Source organism: Passer domesticus, chromosome 22 (genome assembly GCF_036417665.1).
Source record: "Passer domesticus isolate bPasDom1 chromosome 22, bPasDom1.hap1, whole genome shotgun sequence".
Classification (NCBI taxonomy): domain Eukaryota; kingdom Metazoa; phylum Chordata; class Aves; order Passeriformes; family Passeridae; genus Passer; species Passer domesticus.
In genome coordinates this window covers 3,347,362-3,366,441 of record NC_087495.1, presented here as the reverse complement: position 1 = coordinate 3,366,441, position 19,080 = coordinate 3,347,362, and the positions used below count along the sequence as shown (strand labels likewise).

The following is a 19,080-nucleotide window of genomic DNA, read 5'->3' as shown; positions in this document are numbered from 1 at the left end:
AATCACCAAACCACTGAATCACAGAATCACCAAATCACAGAATCACCAAATCACAGAATCACTGGGTTAGAAGAGACCTTCAAATCTTCGAGTCCAACCCAGCCCCAACGCCTCAACTCAACCCTGGCACCCAGTGCCACATCCAGGCTTTGTTAAACACACCCAGGGATGGTGACTCCACCACCTCCCTGGGCAGCCATTCCAGAACTTTCTCACTCTTTCTGTAAAAGAATTTTTCCCAATATCCAACCTATATTTCCCTTGGTGCAGCTTGAGACTGTGTCCTGTGGTTCTGTCAGTGCTGCCTGGAGACAGAGCCCAGCCCCAGCTGAGCACAGGCACCTTTCAGGAGCTGTGCAGAATGATGAGGGCAGCCCTGAGTCTCCTTTTCTCCAGGCTGAGCACCCCCAGCTCCCTCAGGGGTTCCTCACAGGGTCTGTGCTCCCAGCCCCTCTCCAGCCTCATTGCCCTCCTCTGGATGGGCTCAAGGGAGCTGGGAGGGTCCTCGCTGGGTGCCCCCTGGAAAAGGTGTGGATGTGGCTCCTGTGGATGCACAGCCCCTGGGATTGTGCCCATGGTCACTCAGCGATGGTTTTCTGTCAGAAGTGGTGCCTGGTTCAGTATTTGTGTGGGAAGCTGCAGTGAAACCTGCTCCCAGCTGCAGCAGGGCTGCCCTGCTCCGTGTGTCCGAGGCGTGGGTGTGGAGCCCTGTGCTCTGGGGGGGTCATTTCCACTGGAACCCACAGCAAATCAGCACTGGATGACCTTGGGGTGAGTACAGGCATGAGGCTGAGGCACAGCAGCAGTGCTGAGCTGAGCCTGGGGCTCAGCCCTGGGCTCTGCTCTGGCAATGGGAGCTGGTCTTTGGGGCTGGGAGAGCTCCCAGCACTGCTGGGGGAACCCCTGCAGGGCCTGAGGTGTGTTCTGGGTGATGATAAATTCATGTTCTTCTGCATGGTGATTTCCCTCTGGTGTGTGCTCAAAGGAGAGGGAAAAAGGTGACCGTGGAAAGAAAGGTGAGTGAAGCTGTACCGTGTAATGTGGATTTTTATTAGAAATCAGGAAGCTGAAAGTGGGGGAGTTGGCTCTTAAACCTGCTTATAAATGTCAGCTCTGGTGTGATCTCACTGTGATTATGACCTTGGCTGGCAGCTGTTTATTTTTGCTCACAAGGTTTTATCAGCAGCCCAGAATTTCTCCAGGTAGATACTGATCTGACTTAAAATATATATATTTTTATGGACAGGATCAGCAGTTGGGATTAGAGTTAGTGAAGCAAAATATATGAGTAGTAATATCAAGGAATGCCACAAAACAAGGAGGTCCCATGTGAAGGTGACATCCCATTGTTTCCTGAGGCTGGTACAGATTAGAGGCACCCAACACAGAGAGGAAGGAAATGTATCCAGCTCTGGAGCCCTCAGCACAGAAAGGACAAGGAACAGATCCAGAGGAGGCCACAGAGATGCTCCAAAGGCTGGGGCTCCTCTGGAGCCAGGCTGGGAGAGCTGGAGGTTCCCAGCCTGGAGCAGAGAGGGCTCCAGGGAGACCTTAGAGCCCCTTCCATTGTTTCAAGAGGCTTTACTAGAAATTGGGGAAAAACCTTTCAGCAGGGCCTGCAGCTACAGGAGAAGGGAAAGTGGTCTGAAAGTGAAGGAGAGTAGACTCAGACCAGATATAAGGAAGAAAATTTTGCAATGAAGATGAGGCACAGCCACAGGTTGCCCAGAGCAGTGGTAGATCCATGGAAATACCCAAGCCAAACAACTGCATACCATAAATAGCATGATTGGAGTCAGCTTTGTACTGAGCCAGGTCAGAAATAATGATTGTACACATTTATACACAAAATTCTAGAACGTTTGCCTGTCTGAACTGGGGGATAAGGATGTAAGGATGCTGTCTCTGGATAATCCTTTGAAGGATCATGCCAGTGCTATTATACCACAAATAAAGATATCTTCTGGCATAGAAGGTAGTGCTGAATAGAATCTTCACATTTCTGGGATGTTTACCTCAAAAACTCTTTCCTTAAACTTTGAAATTCAAAGAAATCTAGAAAAAGGAGGAATGGAAGGGCCTAGAATTGCCCATGGGCAGAGGGGAGCACCAGTGGTGCTGCTCCTGCTGCTGGACCTCGGCCTTGCCTTGCCAAAAGAAGGCTGGGGGGAGTCTGGTCATGCAAATGGTGGGTTACTTGTGAAAATTATTTTATTTTTTCCCTGCCATTAAACCTGCATGCAGGCACAGGTTTTTTGCCACATCATTATTTTGATACCCAGTGGTTTGTACGGCTGGATGTCGACGGTGTGCCAAAGGCCTTGGAGCAGCAGTGCTCAGGAATGGTGAGTCACCCTCCTGGGGCAGAGCAAATGTTTGCTTTTGTGGTGTCTGGAGGGCTGAGGGATAGCTGGTATGATGGATTTCTCCTTTATTTATTAGAATTCCTCTGCAGCTGCAGCATGCAGGGGACTTTTTTTGCTGGCATTATCAGAACCCATTGTTCTGCAGCTCCCATCCACAGCCCTTGTCCTCTGGGTGACCCAGCCATTTGTCCAAAATGGAAATGCACATGGAAGCTGTTTACTTGGCCCGTGGCCTTTCAGTGCTTTTGAGTCAGCCCAGAGCAGGCCTGAGGCACAGGGCTGCCTTTCCCCAGGCTTTGTGCTGAGCACAGAGAGTCAGCCACAGGGAGAGGAAACCCCAAAACCCCAAAACCCAAACAGCCAGCCCTGTGGGACACTGAGCTGTGAGTAAATCAGGTGCTACTGGCACAGGGTGCCCAGAGAAGCTGTGGCTGCCTCAGAAATGTCCAAGGACAATTCCATCCTTGGAAATGTCCCAGGCCAGGCTGGACAGGGCTTGGAGCAGCCTGGGACAGTGGAAGGTGTCCCTGCCCATGGCAGAGCAAGGATGGGTTGGTCTTTAAGGTCCCTTCCCACCCAAACCAGTCTGGGATTCTGGGATTCTGATGCTCTGTTCATCATGAGTGTCCCCAGGCCCTGAGCAGAGCCGACCCCTCTAAGGGAACTGCAGTTTGCACCCACAGCATTTGCATTTCTGGCCAAAAATGTGCAGTGGTTCTACTAAGCAAAACAACATGACTGTTTTTATCCCGGTGTTTGTCAGTGGTTAATGAGTAAGCTTTCCTTTCTGGCAGCAATCCTGGTCAGATCCTGCCCTCTCCTGCACCCGAGGCATGAGCAGGGCTGGTCACAGACCCAGCTGGGGCTGAGTTTTTCTCCCAATCTCCCATTCCAGAAAATCTGCTCTGGAGAGCACAAAATCTCCATGGTTCAGTCAAACTGCTCCCAGTCCTGGTAACAAAACATTTTCTCAGCCAGGGATGGTTCTGGCAGGGGAAGGCAGATGGGTTTGTGCTGCCCTGAGCCCTTGTCAGAGCTGTCAGAGCAGGGAGGCCACCAGCAGCTGTAAGAAATGGGCTGCAAGAAAATCAAACCTGTAATGCAAAGGGAGTTGGAAGTGCTTTGTCCCAGTCCTGCATTTGATAAAATTAAGCAACATAATGTGGAGCAAGAGTTAGCTGTCAGGCTGGAATGCTGCAGCAATCCTAACTGGAGTCTGAAGCTCAGGGCAAATTTTATTATATTATTATTGTATTTTTTAAATTTTTGTACTATTTTTTATTATTTTACTTTATTGTATTTCTTCTCAGAAAATTAAGGTTGTTCTTTCTTTGCAACAACCTTGCCTTTAGGAGGGTGGAATAGAGGAGTTTGGAACACAGCCTTTGCTCTTCAAGAGAATTTTGAAGTATATGCACATTTGGGGGTGGGTGTATGTATTTAAAGTAGTACAGATGCATACACGTGCACAGTGTTATTGTCAGATGAAAATCTGTATAAGTGGATTTTGAGCAACTCTTAATTCAAATGTGATTTTGCTTTGTTGTTGTTCTTTCTTTCTTTTTTTTTTTAATATCTGTGCAACAACCTGTAATCTAAAGAGAGTATATTCACTGAAAGCTGCTTTTTCAGAGCGAGGTACCCAAGGTGAGGTCACTGTGAGCAGCAAATCAAGGTGGGTTCCTCTGAAAAGGAAAACAGAGCAAGTCTGAGAGGATTTGTCAGCCCAGTGGGTTGTGCCCTGGAGGAAGCAGGTTCGTACTAAACAGAGCTTTAGGGAGAAAAATAAGTTTAAAAAATATCTATAGTTGGGCTAAGATGTTACAGAGTATTTTATTGAAGAGAAAATAGATAAATGTTGAAAAGCATCATGCAGTTTAGGAAATGAGATAGTGAAGAGATCAAAAGGTCCCTGTCACTGGGAAATGTCTGGTTATTGCTCTGGTTTGAGATGGGGCCCATTTAGCACTTAGCTTCTCCCCACAAAAATGTAAACACTGCACTGCTTTGGAAAGCAGCCTGTGGGGCTGGAGCTGCTCCCATGGATCAGCACACTGAGTTTCTGGGACTGCAGGGGCAGAGGGAGGGAAGGGTGTTGTTCATGTTTGCCCCATGCTCCCATCACTGCAGGAACCCCTCAGGCTGTGGGAGCTGTTGGGAACAGGATCATTCCTGATCAAGCAGTGATGGCAAGGAAAAGGGGTTTGGGGGTTTTCACTGTGAACATCCACACATGCAGCACACACAGAACTGGTTCTGGAGTCTAAAATTTAGTTTCTTTTTTCCGGTTACTTTCATGCCTTGAGCAATGAAGGCATTCCCTGTCTCAGGAGAGGCAGACAAGGGATGCCTGGGTCCTGAGCCAGACCTGGTGACAGGCTCGGTTTGTGGGTGGGACAGTGGGGCTGTTCCCAGCAGGGACAGGGAGCACACAGCCCCTGCATTTCTGCACCTTTGCAGGAGCACTGCAGTGAAACCATGGGCCAGGGAGGAGAGGACAGGAGGAGAGTGCAGGACAGTAAAGGGGAGAAAAGGGGAATAAAGGGGAGGGCAGAGAAAGGGGGAGGACAGGAAAGAGGAGGAAAGGATGGGAAAAGGAAGGACAGGAAAGGATGTGCCAGGGGAAAGGGGATGAGAGGACTGGGAAAACAGGCAAGGAAAGGGGAGTAAAGAAGGAAGACGCAGAAATGTGTCATTTCCATGCTGTGTGGGTCTCTTTACCAGTCAGAGACAGTTCTTCCTTCCTGCCCCTGCTGAGGTGTGATTTCATCTACTCTTTGTTACACCTTGGAGCTGGACAGGATTTTCACACAAACAGCTGAGTTCAGGGCACCCCAAGGGTGCCACTGTGCAGTGACTGCTCTGGTGCTTGCACATCATCTCCTCATGGATGGTTACAGCCCAAGTGCTCCATCCATCCCCCGAGGTGCTCAGCACAGCAGTGGGAACTCCTCCTTCTCCCTCCCCACCTTTAGCAGCCCAGGACTTTACAAGAGCTCAGAAGTGGTTTCATTCTAACCTTCAGCATCAAAATATTCCCATTTGTCTTCATGAAAGGACTTGACTTCAAATTACTTTGCCTTTTAAAAGGTCTACTTACACTGAATCAAAAGTTTATGAAGCCACACTTTAAAATGTAGGTTACTCAGCAGTTAGTGGAGAGTTGTGTCTTCACACCCAAACCTGGCACCTCCAGGGAGTAAATGTGACACTGAGGGCTCCAGTTCCCCTGGGTCAAGGTGTTTTAAGAGCACTCATTCCTCCCTCTTCAGTGTGGTCACAGTTAATGAGACAAATACCAATGTGGTGTACAACATCAGGGGAAAAAAAATTGTTGATTTTATTATTTAGCAGTTTACTTCTCAAGATATTGTGAAGTCCAACAAGCTGGTAATCTCCTCTCCCCCCACCCTTCTTCCACCTGAGGGAAGGAAAAATCTGAAGTTAAATGTTCAATTTTCCAAGGCTGCTCACTTCAACTACTTTAAAAACAAGTCAGAAAAGAGGCTTTGAGATGCAGACTGTGAATGTAAAACTGAATCCTCCCTGTATTATTTACCAAAATACAATTTTTTTTTGTTAAAAAAGAGGCTGACATTTCAGTGCAAGACCAGGTCTCCTGTATTTACCTGTATTAGTGAGTTAAGAGAAAAAAAAAACAACAAAAAGCCCACCAAACAACCCAACCAATGCCCCCTAATCACAGTGTTAATGCACCCTATTCATGGTGTTAAAGCTCTAAACCACAGGACACCTGTGCTCCAAAAGCTGAAATTAATTCTTGATTTTATTTTTTAAAGGTTTATCTACATTCCTGTACTGTGAAAATCAGTTTTCTCAAGGAACAAAAAAAGACAGAGAGAGAGAAGGGCTTCTGTCAGGTAGTGCAGTACGACTCAGTAGAGCTCCTTTAATTTCTTTACACAGTAAACAGACTCATATTTATACCAACACCCTCTGCCCATCCTATTTACATGGACACTTGTACATATATACATGTTAGCAAAATACAGGGCTTCTCCCAGACCCAAAGCTGTGTCAGCTACACCTCTGTTATACAATAGTGCTTAAAAAAGAAAAGCCACCTCTTTTGTTTTCTCTAAATACTAAAATTATATTTTTCCTGTCTCTAGTCACACAGTCCTGGCTCCAGCCTGGTACTTGCAGCTCTCTCTGGCAGTGAGGAAGTGGATTTTCAAGAGTCCAGCTCGAGTTGTTCTTGGTTTTCACTAAGTCTCAGCATCAGCTGCTGCTCATAATAAAGGCTCTTTGCATAGTTGATTTCTTGGGACACCTTTACTGCCAGAGCTTCTGATTTCACTTTCACCTGCAGAAAGAAAGGGGATTTTTCTTAATGTACTTCTCTGCCAGCTAAAACAGAATAGATTTTAGATTTGAGGTGAGGGACAGAAAGGTTTCAGTGGAGTTTCCTTCTCAGCACTTAGGTTGGAGCAAGGAAGGAGCATGAGGGAGCCCAGGTACACACACAGATATTCAAGGGTGAGCAGGAACACAGTGCCATATCTGAGGTTATTTCCTTTGCCTCCCCTCCCACCTTTTATCTGGCTGTTCTGTTTGGAATGTGAACTGACTTGGGTCAGGGGTGAGCTTGTAACTGTGCCTGTAAAACAGCCCCTGAGCAACTACTGTAATGGCACAAAACATAAACACTGGTTCCAGCATCACAGACCTCACAGTAAAAACTACTACATGGAGGAGAAGACTAAACAGACAGCAAAGTACCCAAGCTGCATTTATGTGGTTAAAAGTTAAAAGCCTTTCACAGGTAAATACATGTTTCTTCCTGTTACTTGTCAGCCCGTGGGAACATTTTAGTGTTTTCCTTTCTTCAGCTTTCTCAGGAGTTTAGGGAGCCACTTCTACAGCCACTGAAACCTGGGCAGCAGCTGTCTTCAGTGCTGACAGAACAAAGCCTAAAGCACTCTGGTGACAAGGGGACAAGGGGACAGGGTGAGCTGCTCACCATGGGCCGCTGCTGGGAGGGGCCGGGCATGGCCAGCCCGCTGCTCGTGTTCACAGCCTTCTTGGTGAGCTGGATGTAGACATTGCCGTGGTCCTTGGACACCAGGCAGTGGTACAGGTCATCATACCTGACCTCCAGGAAAATGCAATCCCTGTCTGTGCAGTCCCCACTCTTCAGGAAATACACGGCCTTGGAGGAGATGAGCACGCAGTAGCTGTCGATGTTCTCTACGGCGATGAAGCTGCAACCAAGGAGAATGTAAAAAGCATTATTAGCTTAAAGTAAAAATAGCAAATGAACCTGTGTCCTCACCTGTTCTGTGACCTTCAGAAGTCCATCAGAAAATGCAGTAGTGCAAAATGTACAATTCATCTGTGTTTAATTTAAACAGTGTAGAAATGGAGCTAATGAAGGACACTCTCACCTATTTATAAAAAGATCATGCTGTAAATCAAATATTAGTGCTGTCTGCCTGGCCACCAGCTTTGGGCTTTACAGGTACACATAAAAATGTCCTTTGACAAGGACTTAGAAACAGTAATTTCCTTGCTCTGGAGCACTTCAAGTCCTAATGCTGAAGCTTAATTGCAACTAACTTCAGTTCCAGAGCTGGTACGTGAAAGGTTTGCAGACATTTATGACAAGAGCAATCCTGTAATTCTCCTGTGCTTCTCTGCTCCCCACGCCTCCCTGCCTTCAAAACCAAAATCAAGTTGAACCTGCTGCCAGGATCAGTAGCAGAAAAGAGAAATTAGCTGTTTAACAAGGGGTGAGAGGTTAAGCAGCAAGCAGGTTTCCCCAGGGAGATTAGGCTGAGTGATGAATAGGAAGAGGAGAAAAGAGTGAGTTAGGAATATTGAGAGTTATGATGGCTGAAAAGGCTGCTGTGTAAAAGAATAATTGTAAGGTGCACAAGTGAAATGGAAGTTGAACACACAAATGCTTCTCCCCCACTTCTGGTTTATTACTGAAATGAACCTCATTAGTGGGGCTTTTAAAAAACTGAAAAATTCAGCAACTTGAATGTGGAATCATAGCTGAGTAGAGAAATAGAGTAGTGCTAAAAGAGTAAAAAAGCTCTGCCAACAGCCCCCAGGGTTGACAAGCATCTGTAAAGGAGGATTCTGCTGCTGTCAGGCAGGTTCCCACTGCTCATACAAACCTCCCTGCTGTCCTCACATCCTGCAGAATCCTCCACTGGCTTAGAAATCAGTGACCTTTGTCACTAACTCAGTGTTTCTGGTAAACAGAAAAGCTCCCAAGTCTCTAAATGCACCCTTGGCTCTACCAGTTAAATATCACTGCACACAAGCTACTCTGATCTGTAGTTAAATAAACCCAGAGCTATAAAAGGTATGTTAATAGCCAAAAACATGGCAAAAGGTCAGGCCATAGTTTCTGTTTGTGGTAGAAAAGGATAACTCCAGTAATTCTGTATTCCAGTCTCTCAGAGACAGTGCTCTGCACTGAACTTGCCTTGGCCTCTGTGCTGTGTCCCTGCCCTTGCTCCCCACACACCAACCCCAACCCACACTGTCCCCACTGTCATGTCAGTGCTGAGGGACACAGCCTCATTAAAAAGGGCCTGTAACATGCTTTGCCCAGCTCTAACCTTGGATGAAGCTCCAGGAGGGGATAAAAAAACCTGTGATCCTTTAAGTAAAACAAACTGGAAGAAAAGTGGAGTTTGGCTTAGAGGAACCCAGGTGAAAGACAACATTAAGAGAGTTCTGGAAATCAGCACCTGCCCTGCAGCTTTCCATCAGAGTTCAAACACTTCAGGGTAGGGTTCTGCCTTTGAAATTAGTTAAATAGGATGGAGAGTGACATTTTTTATGAAGTGTCACAGAAAACTTAATTTAAACCCAAAGCAGGAGCACAGCTGCAGAGGAACAGCCTGATGCCCTGGACAGGCACATCAAACAGGAGTGCTGGAGGGAGGCACCAGATCCAACGGGCTCAGGATGCCTCCAGGGACACCAGGACATCCAGGGGACAGACAGGGCACTGACAGCTGCTCAAAACTCCAGGGGACACACCTGGGCACTGACCACGGGTAGCATTTCTCTGTCAGAGCAACACATGATGCATGTACTTCTCCTTAAAAGACTTTTACTGGTGGCATGTATATATTCTGGGGAATGGAAACAGAGGTCAGTGAGTTAATGGAGAAGCCCAGAAACATTAGCTAATTTGTAGTTCAGGCTCTACATTTTGTTCTAAGTTTGAGTCATGCATCACTACCTTTGCTCTTGCCAACTGTTTCTTTTTTCTCAGTGTCAAGTCTTAAAATGGGTATTTTTAACCTTTTCAGATATTACTGCAAGATACTTTTTTTTTTAAAACCCATACATCTACACTATTAAAATATCTCAAATTAATAAAATGAAAAATTAAATGAAACATGATCCAGTAGAACAAAGTAGAAGCAACCAGATCTCTGGAGAATTTGTGGGGTTCTTAACAACATCAGGAAGTAATTACACAATATTTTCCAGAAGTGAAACAGCGAGCCTAACTGGAAAAAAATGTGGAAACATTTAGTTAGAACAGTAGAGCAAGGTATTAAACCCCCTTTTATGGATTTAACTCTGAAGGAAAATATGCAAATAATCAGGTCTTCAAATGTGTTTCTGATTATGATACTAGGATAAAAGTCAGAGGCATAATTTTGTATTTATTTTCCATGACAAGAAACACTGTGTTCCTGCTGAATGATGTTTCTAATAGTGAGAGTCACAGTGAATGAACAGTGTGACTCGATGACAAAGGCCACTGCACTGCTGAGGGCTACACCAGTGGTTTTTTTTGGTCACAAATTGCTCTTTCCAGTCTCCCTGCCTAAGAGCCATCCTGAATAGGCACAAAGATCCTGAAAGGAGATGGAAACAGGATACCCCAAATGTGAACTCACAGGGGGACAAGTGGCAGATTGCAATCCCGTCCTCAGGCAGGACCTGCAGTGGCACATGGAACCTGCCCAGTGACACTGGTGACACCAAGTGACCCTGCTGCACCTGTACCTCCCTCTGCCAGCAATTCTGCCCCTCTGCCTTGGCAGATGCTCTGGTGGGTCCCCTGGCACAGCTGATCAGTAACTATGGTGGAGATCAGGCAAGTGATGAATGCTGCATTCAGACCCCAACCCAACAAACTGATATTCCCCCTGCAGAATCACCGAATAATTTGGGTTGGAAAAGCCCTGTGAGAACATTCCAACTGTTCCTCCACCACTGCCCATGCCAACACTAACCCATGTCCCCAAGTGCCACATCCACATGGCTTTTAAATCCCTTCTGGGATGGCAACTGGGAAGCTGTGCCAGGGCTTTATGACTTTCCATGGATACATTTACCCCAATATCCAACCTGAACCTCCCCTGGTGCAACTTCAGGCCATTTCCTCTCATCCTGTCCCTTGTCCCTGTTCCGTGGGAGCAGAGCCTGTCTGGCTGCACCCTTCTGTCAGGGAGATGTGCAGAGCCAGAAGGTCCCCCATGAGCCTCCTTTCCTCCAGGCTGAGCTCCCCCACTCAGTGCTCCAGAGCCCTCCCCAGTTCCATTCCCTTCCCTGAACACTCCAGTCCCCCCATGTCCTTGCAGTGGTGAGGGCCCAGAACTGAACATGTCTGTGTGTGAAGCAGTTTTAGACATGATGGCAGCAAACAGAACAGAAGTACTCCGAGTAGCAGTGTTTGTGGCTGGGTACTCACAACTCATCCTGGATGTTGTCAGTCAGTTTGAAGAGCTGCTCCTGTCCCTCTGCTTGGCTCTCCAGGTAGCGGGGCAGGAGCCCCTGGGGTCCCCTGCAGCACCGGGGCTTCCTCACTCGCTCTGCCTTGGTCCTGCAGCAGGAGACACACACAGATCACCTGGGGCAGCCCTTCCTCCCACTCACACCTGGCTGCACACACAGCTCTAGTCTTTCTGGAATACAAAGCCTTCCAAAATCCCAGGTCTTCACAAACACGGTGTGTAGATCCTGCAAGACTTGGGTCTGGAAGATGTGGTGTCTACTCACATTTCCATGAGACACAGAACCATACAATAATAGAAATAGAAGAACTTTGGCTACAATGAAGGGGAAGGTAGCTACATTAGTAGGAAGAAGTGACCTAAGCAGTGTATACTCTCTGAAGATTTTGGGATGTATTTATCAGCAGTTTTACTGATTTGACCATTTCTTCTCACTGCTCTAAAGAAAGTAAGAGTGCAAAAACCCAGAGAGAGCTCTCACCAATGGACAGTGTCAGGAGACTGCAAACTCTATGGTTATGGAAATGGGAACATGCAGTTAAATTAAGACAGAAGTAAAATCTTCATTAATTAGGGTCCCCATAGCAGGGTTTAACATACTTTACCCTTCTGTGTGTCTATTAAAAATGACAACAAGAAGGACACACACTTGTGGGCTGACAGCCATGAGATATTGGCCAAGCACCACAGAACTGCAGGCTCGGTTCCTCCCTTAGCAGAATTTTGTTAAAACATAATACTCTGAATTCCTTCAAGCTCCTGGAACGCCCTGCCCCTGAAGAATTGTGTTACAGGCTGCCGAGCCCTGCTTCATTCCCTGTCCCTTCCCAGCAGCATCACTCTGGGGCTGCTCCATGGTATTTCACAGCTCTTCCAGGCTACTGCTGTTACAAATTTCCCAGCCAAATGCACCATTTTGGATTAGTGTTCTCCCTTCCCATCCTGACTCTGTAAAACCCTGCACAAGAAACTCCAGCCTTGCTGATCCAGGGACAGGAGGAAGGTCCCATGGAGCATTCCCTTTGCTTCTGAGCACTCACCTTCTGGGGTCCATGCTCTGCAGATGTTTTCTCTGGAGCCTCATTTCCTTGTCACCTTTCCCCCTCAGCAGTCCTGACCCACACCTGAAACCTGGGCACCCTTTTAAAATTTGTTTTCCTTCAAGTTTTTGACAACTCTTAATGCAGTGGTTAGAGCTGTGCTATTAATGTACTATGGCTCTGGAGTAAATCACTTCTCCTGACCATAAATTCCTTAGATACACACAGGATTCACCTGCACCAGGTACAGCATTCTTGTCTTTCTAAATCTACACAAGAGGTGAACAACACATGCCTGCTTTTACCTATTAGAGTCTTACAAAGCAATAAACAAAAGTGTTTGCCTCCATGAATGCAAAATGTTGAGACAAAAGTTCCAGAGAAATTAAAGAATTCCAACCACTATAATTCACACCTTGCTGCTTGTCCTACTTTGTAACTTCCAAAAGCAGGAAAAAGGCAAAAGATCACTAATCAAAGAAACCCCTGTTGGGTCTTAAACCTCTCTATGGCACCTACTGACAAGTTCAAAGAGCTACTGCCTGCAGCCTTAGGTGGGTTTTAATTAACAGTGGCCAAGCAATAATGTTTTGCTGAGACTTTCCATCCTGCATTCAGGAAGGTGGATAACAGGGACAGAGCAGCTGCACCATGCAGTGGGTTATACATGAACCATCCTTCAGACAAACACTGCCCTGTGCCAGCCTCTCTAATGTTCTGTCATTCTGTAATATTCAACACACCAGCCTCTCTAATGTTCTGTCATTCTGTAATATTCAACACACCAGCCTCTCTAATGTTCTGTCATTCTGTAATATTCAACACACCAGCCTCTCTAATGTTCTGTCATTCTGTAATATTCAACACACCAGCCTCTCTAATATTCTGTAGCTCCTTGAGAAGAGGGATCTGAGGCACTGCAAGCAAGACTGCCCTGATGGCAGTGGGATAGAACAGGGCCTTTTAATCCCATAGACACTGTAACCTCAGGGAACACTGCTTTCTGATGTTTGGCTTAAAGCAGGTCAGGGAAAAAGTACCAGTCTACAAAGGGCACCACAATGGATTTCTGAAGGTTTGGCAATTCCTGAGAAAAGGTTTTATGTCTTGGTTTTGTTTTTTAAATGGAAGAAGCACTTCAGAGTATAAGTTCAGTGTTCACTGTGCCCTCCACTCTCAGACACTGATCCTGGTGATAAGAGATCATTCCCTTCTTGGTGATAAGGCCAGCAGTTCTCCAACCCAGTGCCACTGGTGCTGGGCCTAAACTGCATGGATTTAGTCCATCACCCCCTTGGCAAACTGCTTTGTTTGGTCTGCACAGCTAAAAACATTCCACACCACTTGATTTTTTTAATCTAAAAATTTGTTCTACTGTCTCAAGTTACTTTCTGTAAATAATAAGCAACCCTGGTGAAATCCCAAAAGCTGCAGATTTGTCAAGCAGAGCAGGCAGCAGTGCCCACATCTGGGTTCCATTACCCAGGCACTCAGCAGATCTGCTGATTCCTTTTTAATAAGCACACAAAAGCAATACAAGGCAGGAATGCCCTCACGTCTGCCTGGCACAGCAGGGAATGGTGCTGCTGGATGGAGGCACAAAGGGCTGGGAGAGGCTCTGGGGAGGTTGAGAGCAGCACTGCAGCCCTGCCCTGCTCCCAGCTGAGCACTGGAGCTCCCACTCAGCTGACTCTGCACCCTGGCACCAGTGCATGGCATTAACTGCTTGGCACTTGCTGAGCAGCTCACAGAATCCTTGCAATTCAGCTGGCCAGGTTTAAGCCAGAAGTTTTGTAATCAAACACATCACCAACCTGATGAAGGAAGTGGTTAAGATATTAGTGGGGATAATTATTGACCAACTTATATTGAGAAAACTCTCCAAGAGACATCACATGCTTTCCAGAATCCCCTGTGCTTGTTCCTTCACTCCAAGTTCACCCTATCAGGTACCCACCCCACCAGGTTCCTACCATCAGGTCTGCAGATCACAGATCAGGATCTGTGATTCCTGCAGAAGTGCATAAATACACAGTGGTTTTGAGAACAACAATTGTTATTTATCTCTGATGGTCTCTTGGACCTAAAAAGTTTCCCTGAAGTGTACCCTGAGTATCTTGACAAAAACATTAAAAAATAAAATTTAGAATGCCTCAAACTTTGTATATCAAAAGATGCTGTTCTGCTAAAACAAACCATCCCTATTCTAAAATGATTTAGAAATTATTTACAAATCTGCATCTTTCAGTTTCCTCAGTATCACACCCAGAATAATTATTCATCATAATACAACTTTAGGAAATGTAGCAACTTCTGAGAAAAACCACCATGGACCAAACCCCATGACCAACACAGCAATCACTGGATTTCATTTAAAATGTGTATCTGGGGGATTTCTCATCTGGGTAAGGGAACAGCAGTGGCAACCACAGATCTGCTCAAAAACCCAGCCTGAGCACGCACACCCCAAATCCTGCACAAACAGCAGCTCTAAGTGCAAGGAGATGGAATTCTGGCACCTGGAACCTTCATGGACCAGGCTCCTCACAGACCTGACCTGCTGCAGCACCTGCCTGCCAGCCAAGCCCCATGGCCACCCCGGGGTGCTCCTGGCCATGGGCTCCCTCCCAAGGGATCCTTCAGCCCCAGGGCTCCCCCAAAACTCTCTAGAAACCATTTCCTTTCGCCAGACCCAGTTCTTGCAGCCAAAACTTCAGCAATTGTCACCAGCAAAGGTCCAGCCTCACCACCTCGCTGGCCCAGCCCAGTTAAGCAGTAAATTGCTGGTTCTGGTATAGATAACATTTAGGGTTTCCATTGTAAACTCATTTTTTTTTCAGGTTTGCATAAAATTTAGTGCCTGCTCTAGGCTGTAGCTTGGCATAATGACTTTCAGCCTGACAACAATTTTTATCCCCTTGAAATCATTATAAAACAATCTTAATTCAAACAAAGGAAAATGGCAGGTAATGTAAGACACAGCTCAAAAGCTGCTGGTATTTTCAAGAAATAATAAAATCAAACTATTACTGGCTCTGAAAAAAGTCTGCTTCCTAAATACATGGAGTGCTTTGTCTGAGGAGGCTTCAGTGCATTTCAGACACTAAAAGTGACATGATCTGGCAAATTAAGGGAGGAATGACCTTTATCCTCTACCATAAAATACACAACTAAAATACCTGGTACACTTGTTTGAGTCCCAGACTGGCTTGGACCTGCAGCCTTCCATGAGGATCACCATCCCATGCACATGATTTCCATGAAATGCAGAGTGAGGATGGTGCTTGTGCCACAGACATGATGGGAGGACACTGTGCAAAGCACACTTGGCAGTGCCAGAACCAATGAAATGCTGAACAATGTATGTCTTAAAAATTGAACTGAAAACTCAGCCATCACAGTGAGAGAAATGAAAGAATTCCAACCAGTAACTCAATGAAAACTCAGCCATCACAGCAACAAACTCAATGCTGCAGCCATAGCTTGAGAACACATGGATAACAAATTAAAACAAATGTGTGCCATTTGTAATGGGGTCTGTAGTGCACACTGCACCTCTGCACAGCACTAAAAATCCACTATTTCCACGATTCTTTCCTCACTGATGCACTTAACTTCGCTTCATGTGCTGAACCCATGTGATGAGCAGGAATATTCCCTGAATTCACTGCACAGAAGGGGAGAGACAGCAGGTTTTTGATGTGCCAGTTCTCATCGCCTGAGAACATTTAATGCCTTGGGCCTAATTTCAGGAAAACATGTGGCAATCTAGATTCCCTGTTCCCTGGTGATCCTACTGGTGCTCTGTTCCACGGGGTCAGTGCAGTTGCCTCCATCCTGTGCTGGATTTTGGGGTGCAGCTCCCAGCAGGCAGGTCACTGATCCCAGAGATCCAGCAGAGCTGTGCCACGGGATTCACTCGCTGGTCCCAGCACAGATGCTGTTAAGGTGTGTTAAAATGCACACATGGTGCAGTCAGTTGAGTGCTGGATTTGGCATCAGAACGTCTCAGTTAGATGCAAGAATGTGTAAAATCACGGGCCAGACAGCTCCCTGCTGACTGCAGATCTGAGGAAGCTCATATGCGCCGTTTAGTCCAGCAAACGCATGGAATATATTGTGCTTGTTAAACGTGTTCCCAAAATGCTAGTTTCAGGCAGAAACATGCAAATAAATGGTGCCTAGGGTTAAAACCTCCCACTTACAGTTAAATCCCTCCTCTTTGGAGGGATCTCCCAGCTCAGATGCTGCAGACCTTTAGCTGACCCGACGTGCCTTTAGGAGAGTACAGCATGCTCAAGGAGCAACTGTTTATCATGGAAGTTGTTCCTGCCAGTTTCTTGGAGATAGAGCTTTTCTCCCCCTTGTCTTTTCTTTTGTACACCAGATAAAAACAAAATTAAGAATTATTCTCTGGGTTTGCAATTGTACATAACCTCATCAGGCTCCAAGTTCAAAAGGAACTGAGAAGACATTAATTAACACACAACTTAATTATGGCATCCATATTACAAATCCAGCATCTGGACAAGGTGTATGAGCTTGCACTACAGACAAAGCACTGACACCAGCTGCACTCTGGGCATTAACTTCTGGCACTTGCCCCACCTGTGCCTGTAACAGCTGTGCAGCAAAACTCACACTTTCTCAAGCACTTTGGTAACATCAAGCTTGAGAAGTTGAGAAAACACAACACTGCCATCCCAGCTTCCAATTTCCCCCAGACTCCTCCTGTACTGATTACAGGGATGAAAGCAGCTGTCACCTTAAAGGTTTCTTGTCAAACCAATGTGTTGAAAAATGCTCCCATTCACCTCCTGACTCAATGTAAAATATGGTTCTCAGCAGGGATTTCCTGCAAACACCTGTCTGAGAAGAGGAGCTTAGTGAAACCCAAGTGCCCAGGACCATAACACTGCTCAGCCTCAGGGCACTGGGTGAGGGTTTAAAGTATGAAATGCTGTCTGCTGCCAGGCAGGGCCTATAGCAGATGGAGCACTGCTCTTATGTCCGTGCCCATGGAATCCCAGACTGGTTTGGGCTGGAAGGGCCCTTAAAGCTCATCCTGTTCCATCCCTGCCATGGGCAGGGACACTTTTCACTGTCCCAGGGTGCTCCAAGTCCACTCCAAGCTGGCCTTGGACACTGCCAGGGACGGGGAGTCACGTTCATAATGGTCCCACCAATGCTGGTCAAGAAATATCCAGTTGTAGCAAATACAAACATGGTCACTTCAAGCGTAAAATATGTCAATCTAACAGAAATGCTTCCACATTGTATTCCTGCCTTTCTGGGAAAGTAAATCTACTTGGGGAAAAAAAAAACAAAACAAAAAACAACTAAGCAGGGGCCATGCCCAGCAACAGGACAGTGACTGGCTGTGCATGAAGGACTGTGTCAATCAGCTTCTTCTCTTTCCAACCCTCCTTTTATACTTCTCAGTTACTACAGCTGGGGCTGCAAGAGGCACAGCAAAGTGCTCTAGCACAAACCTCACCCAACAAAAAGCTACTCACGAGGTTTGTTTTGATTTTTAAAGTTTGCAGTTGCAAGAACAATTCAGATCAACTGGCTGTACTTACAAAACTGATAAAGAGCATTCCACATGTTAACAGCAACATTAGGTGAAAAAATTATCTATAAAAATACCAGCCACATGCTAAATGAGGTGACATCAAGGCAATAAATAGCTCCATCTGTATGAAAGAGTTTGCAGAACAACCCAGAAGACATCTCAGAACAAAAAAGTAACTATGGATGAAGTAGTGCTGAAATAAAAGTGGGTTGGATTTTTTTTTTCCGGTTAAAAAAAAAAAAAGATCAGTTTTACATATTTTTCCACGATCACTTTATAAATCTGCTGCACATTAGAAATCAGACACACATGTACATTTTCCAAGCACAGAAAGCTGAAGGTTTACATTTTAACAGCGAAGTGCCTATTTGTGAATGGCAGCAGTGTACATTACAGGCAGTGTGAGAGGGTTAAACAGGACAGCCTCGACTCTTTATAAACTTTTGCCCTCTGGATATGTACTCATTGGCTGCTGTACAAGACTCGAGCTGTATTACACGCCTTAACGATATGGTTCAACTGTCGGTCAGGCTCGGGGCTGGCGCTGCGCCAGACCGCAATCAATGGGACACAAACCTCCCCCTTTCAGATCATCACGAAGGCTCACATTATCTCCTTTTTGTCGTGCTGGTTAAATTTATGGAGCAGAACCCCGAAGCTGCATTCCTTGGCCTGGGCCGGCCCACGCGGGCCTCCCTTTGTTTGGTACTGTAAGGAGCGTGCTTTGGAGGATTGCGGGGTTGTTAGTTCAGGCACTGACTGTTTGCTCATGACTGAAATGAAAAGAGTTCAGGGGAAGGGCAAAAGGACAGCACAAGTGTAAAACCCCATCCCAGCAGGCCCTGGGCTCCCATCTACCGCTCCGGCCTGGGACTGAACACAAAACCTGATGTCAATGACAAAGGGGGAAGCCTGGCTGCTAACAGGTAAACAGCCCGGCTGCACCTGAGCAGCACCGCCGGCTCTGCTGCTTCAGGCAAGCCTGATTACAATTATGTCATTTTTTACATAAATCTGAACCTTGACTAAGCTCACTGCTTAAAAGTGGTATTAGCTTTAAAGCAGTGCTGTGTCTCTTTGTTTGAAAATATAACCCATCAGTGCAAATGGCCACACGGTTCAGTACTTCCACCACTTTAAACACATGGAGTAGCCTCAGAGAAACTGATATTTATGATCTAACAAGAAATTCTAATAGGACACAAAATTACTGGACATACAGTACGGAGAGAAGATTTTTATTTTGTTGGGCATTTCCTACATTTTTATACTTGGTCTGAGGATGATAAAAATCCACCACTGGGTATGCTCAGACACTCTCTACTCAAAGCTTTATTTGAGCTTTTGTTTTCCTGTTGTAA

The 19,080-nt window shown here is 46.0% G+C and overlaps 1 protein-coding gene and 1 long non-coding RNA gene across 6 annotated transcripts in view; one reads left to right on the top strand and one right to left on the bottom strand.

The window, feature by feature from the left end:
* The first annotated feature begins 826 nt into the window (after positions 1 to 826).
* Positions 827 to 7,649, top strand: LOC135285151 (uncharacterized). The gene is made up of 4 exons (XR_010350134.1): positions 827 to 1,016; positions 2,245 to 2,345; positions 3,999 to 4,120; positions 7,220 to 7,649. It is a non-coding gene; the product is annotated as an uncharacterized LOC135285151 (long non-coding RNA).
* Positions 5,683 to 19,080, bottom strand: part of VPS13D (vacuolar protein sorting 13 homolog D) — a 97,781-nt gene continuing 84,383 nt past the window's right edge. For all 5 annotated transcript variants that reach the window (XM_064397135.1, XM_064397138.1, XM_064397137.1 and 2 more), the window contains 3 exons: positions 11,062 to 11,193; positions 7,351 to 7,591; positions 5,683 to 6,693 (listed from right to left, as the gene is read on the bottom strand). In XM_064397135.1, coding sequence (XP_064253205.1) covers positions 6,562 to 6,693; positions 7,351 to 7,591; positions 11,062 to 11,193 — 505 coding nt within the window. In that variant the 3' untranslated portion in view covers positions 5,683 to 6,561. The remainder of the gene's footprint in view (positions 6,694 to 7,350; positions 7,592 to 11,061; positions 11,194 to 19,080) is intronic.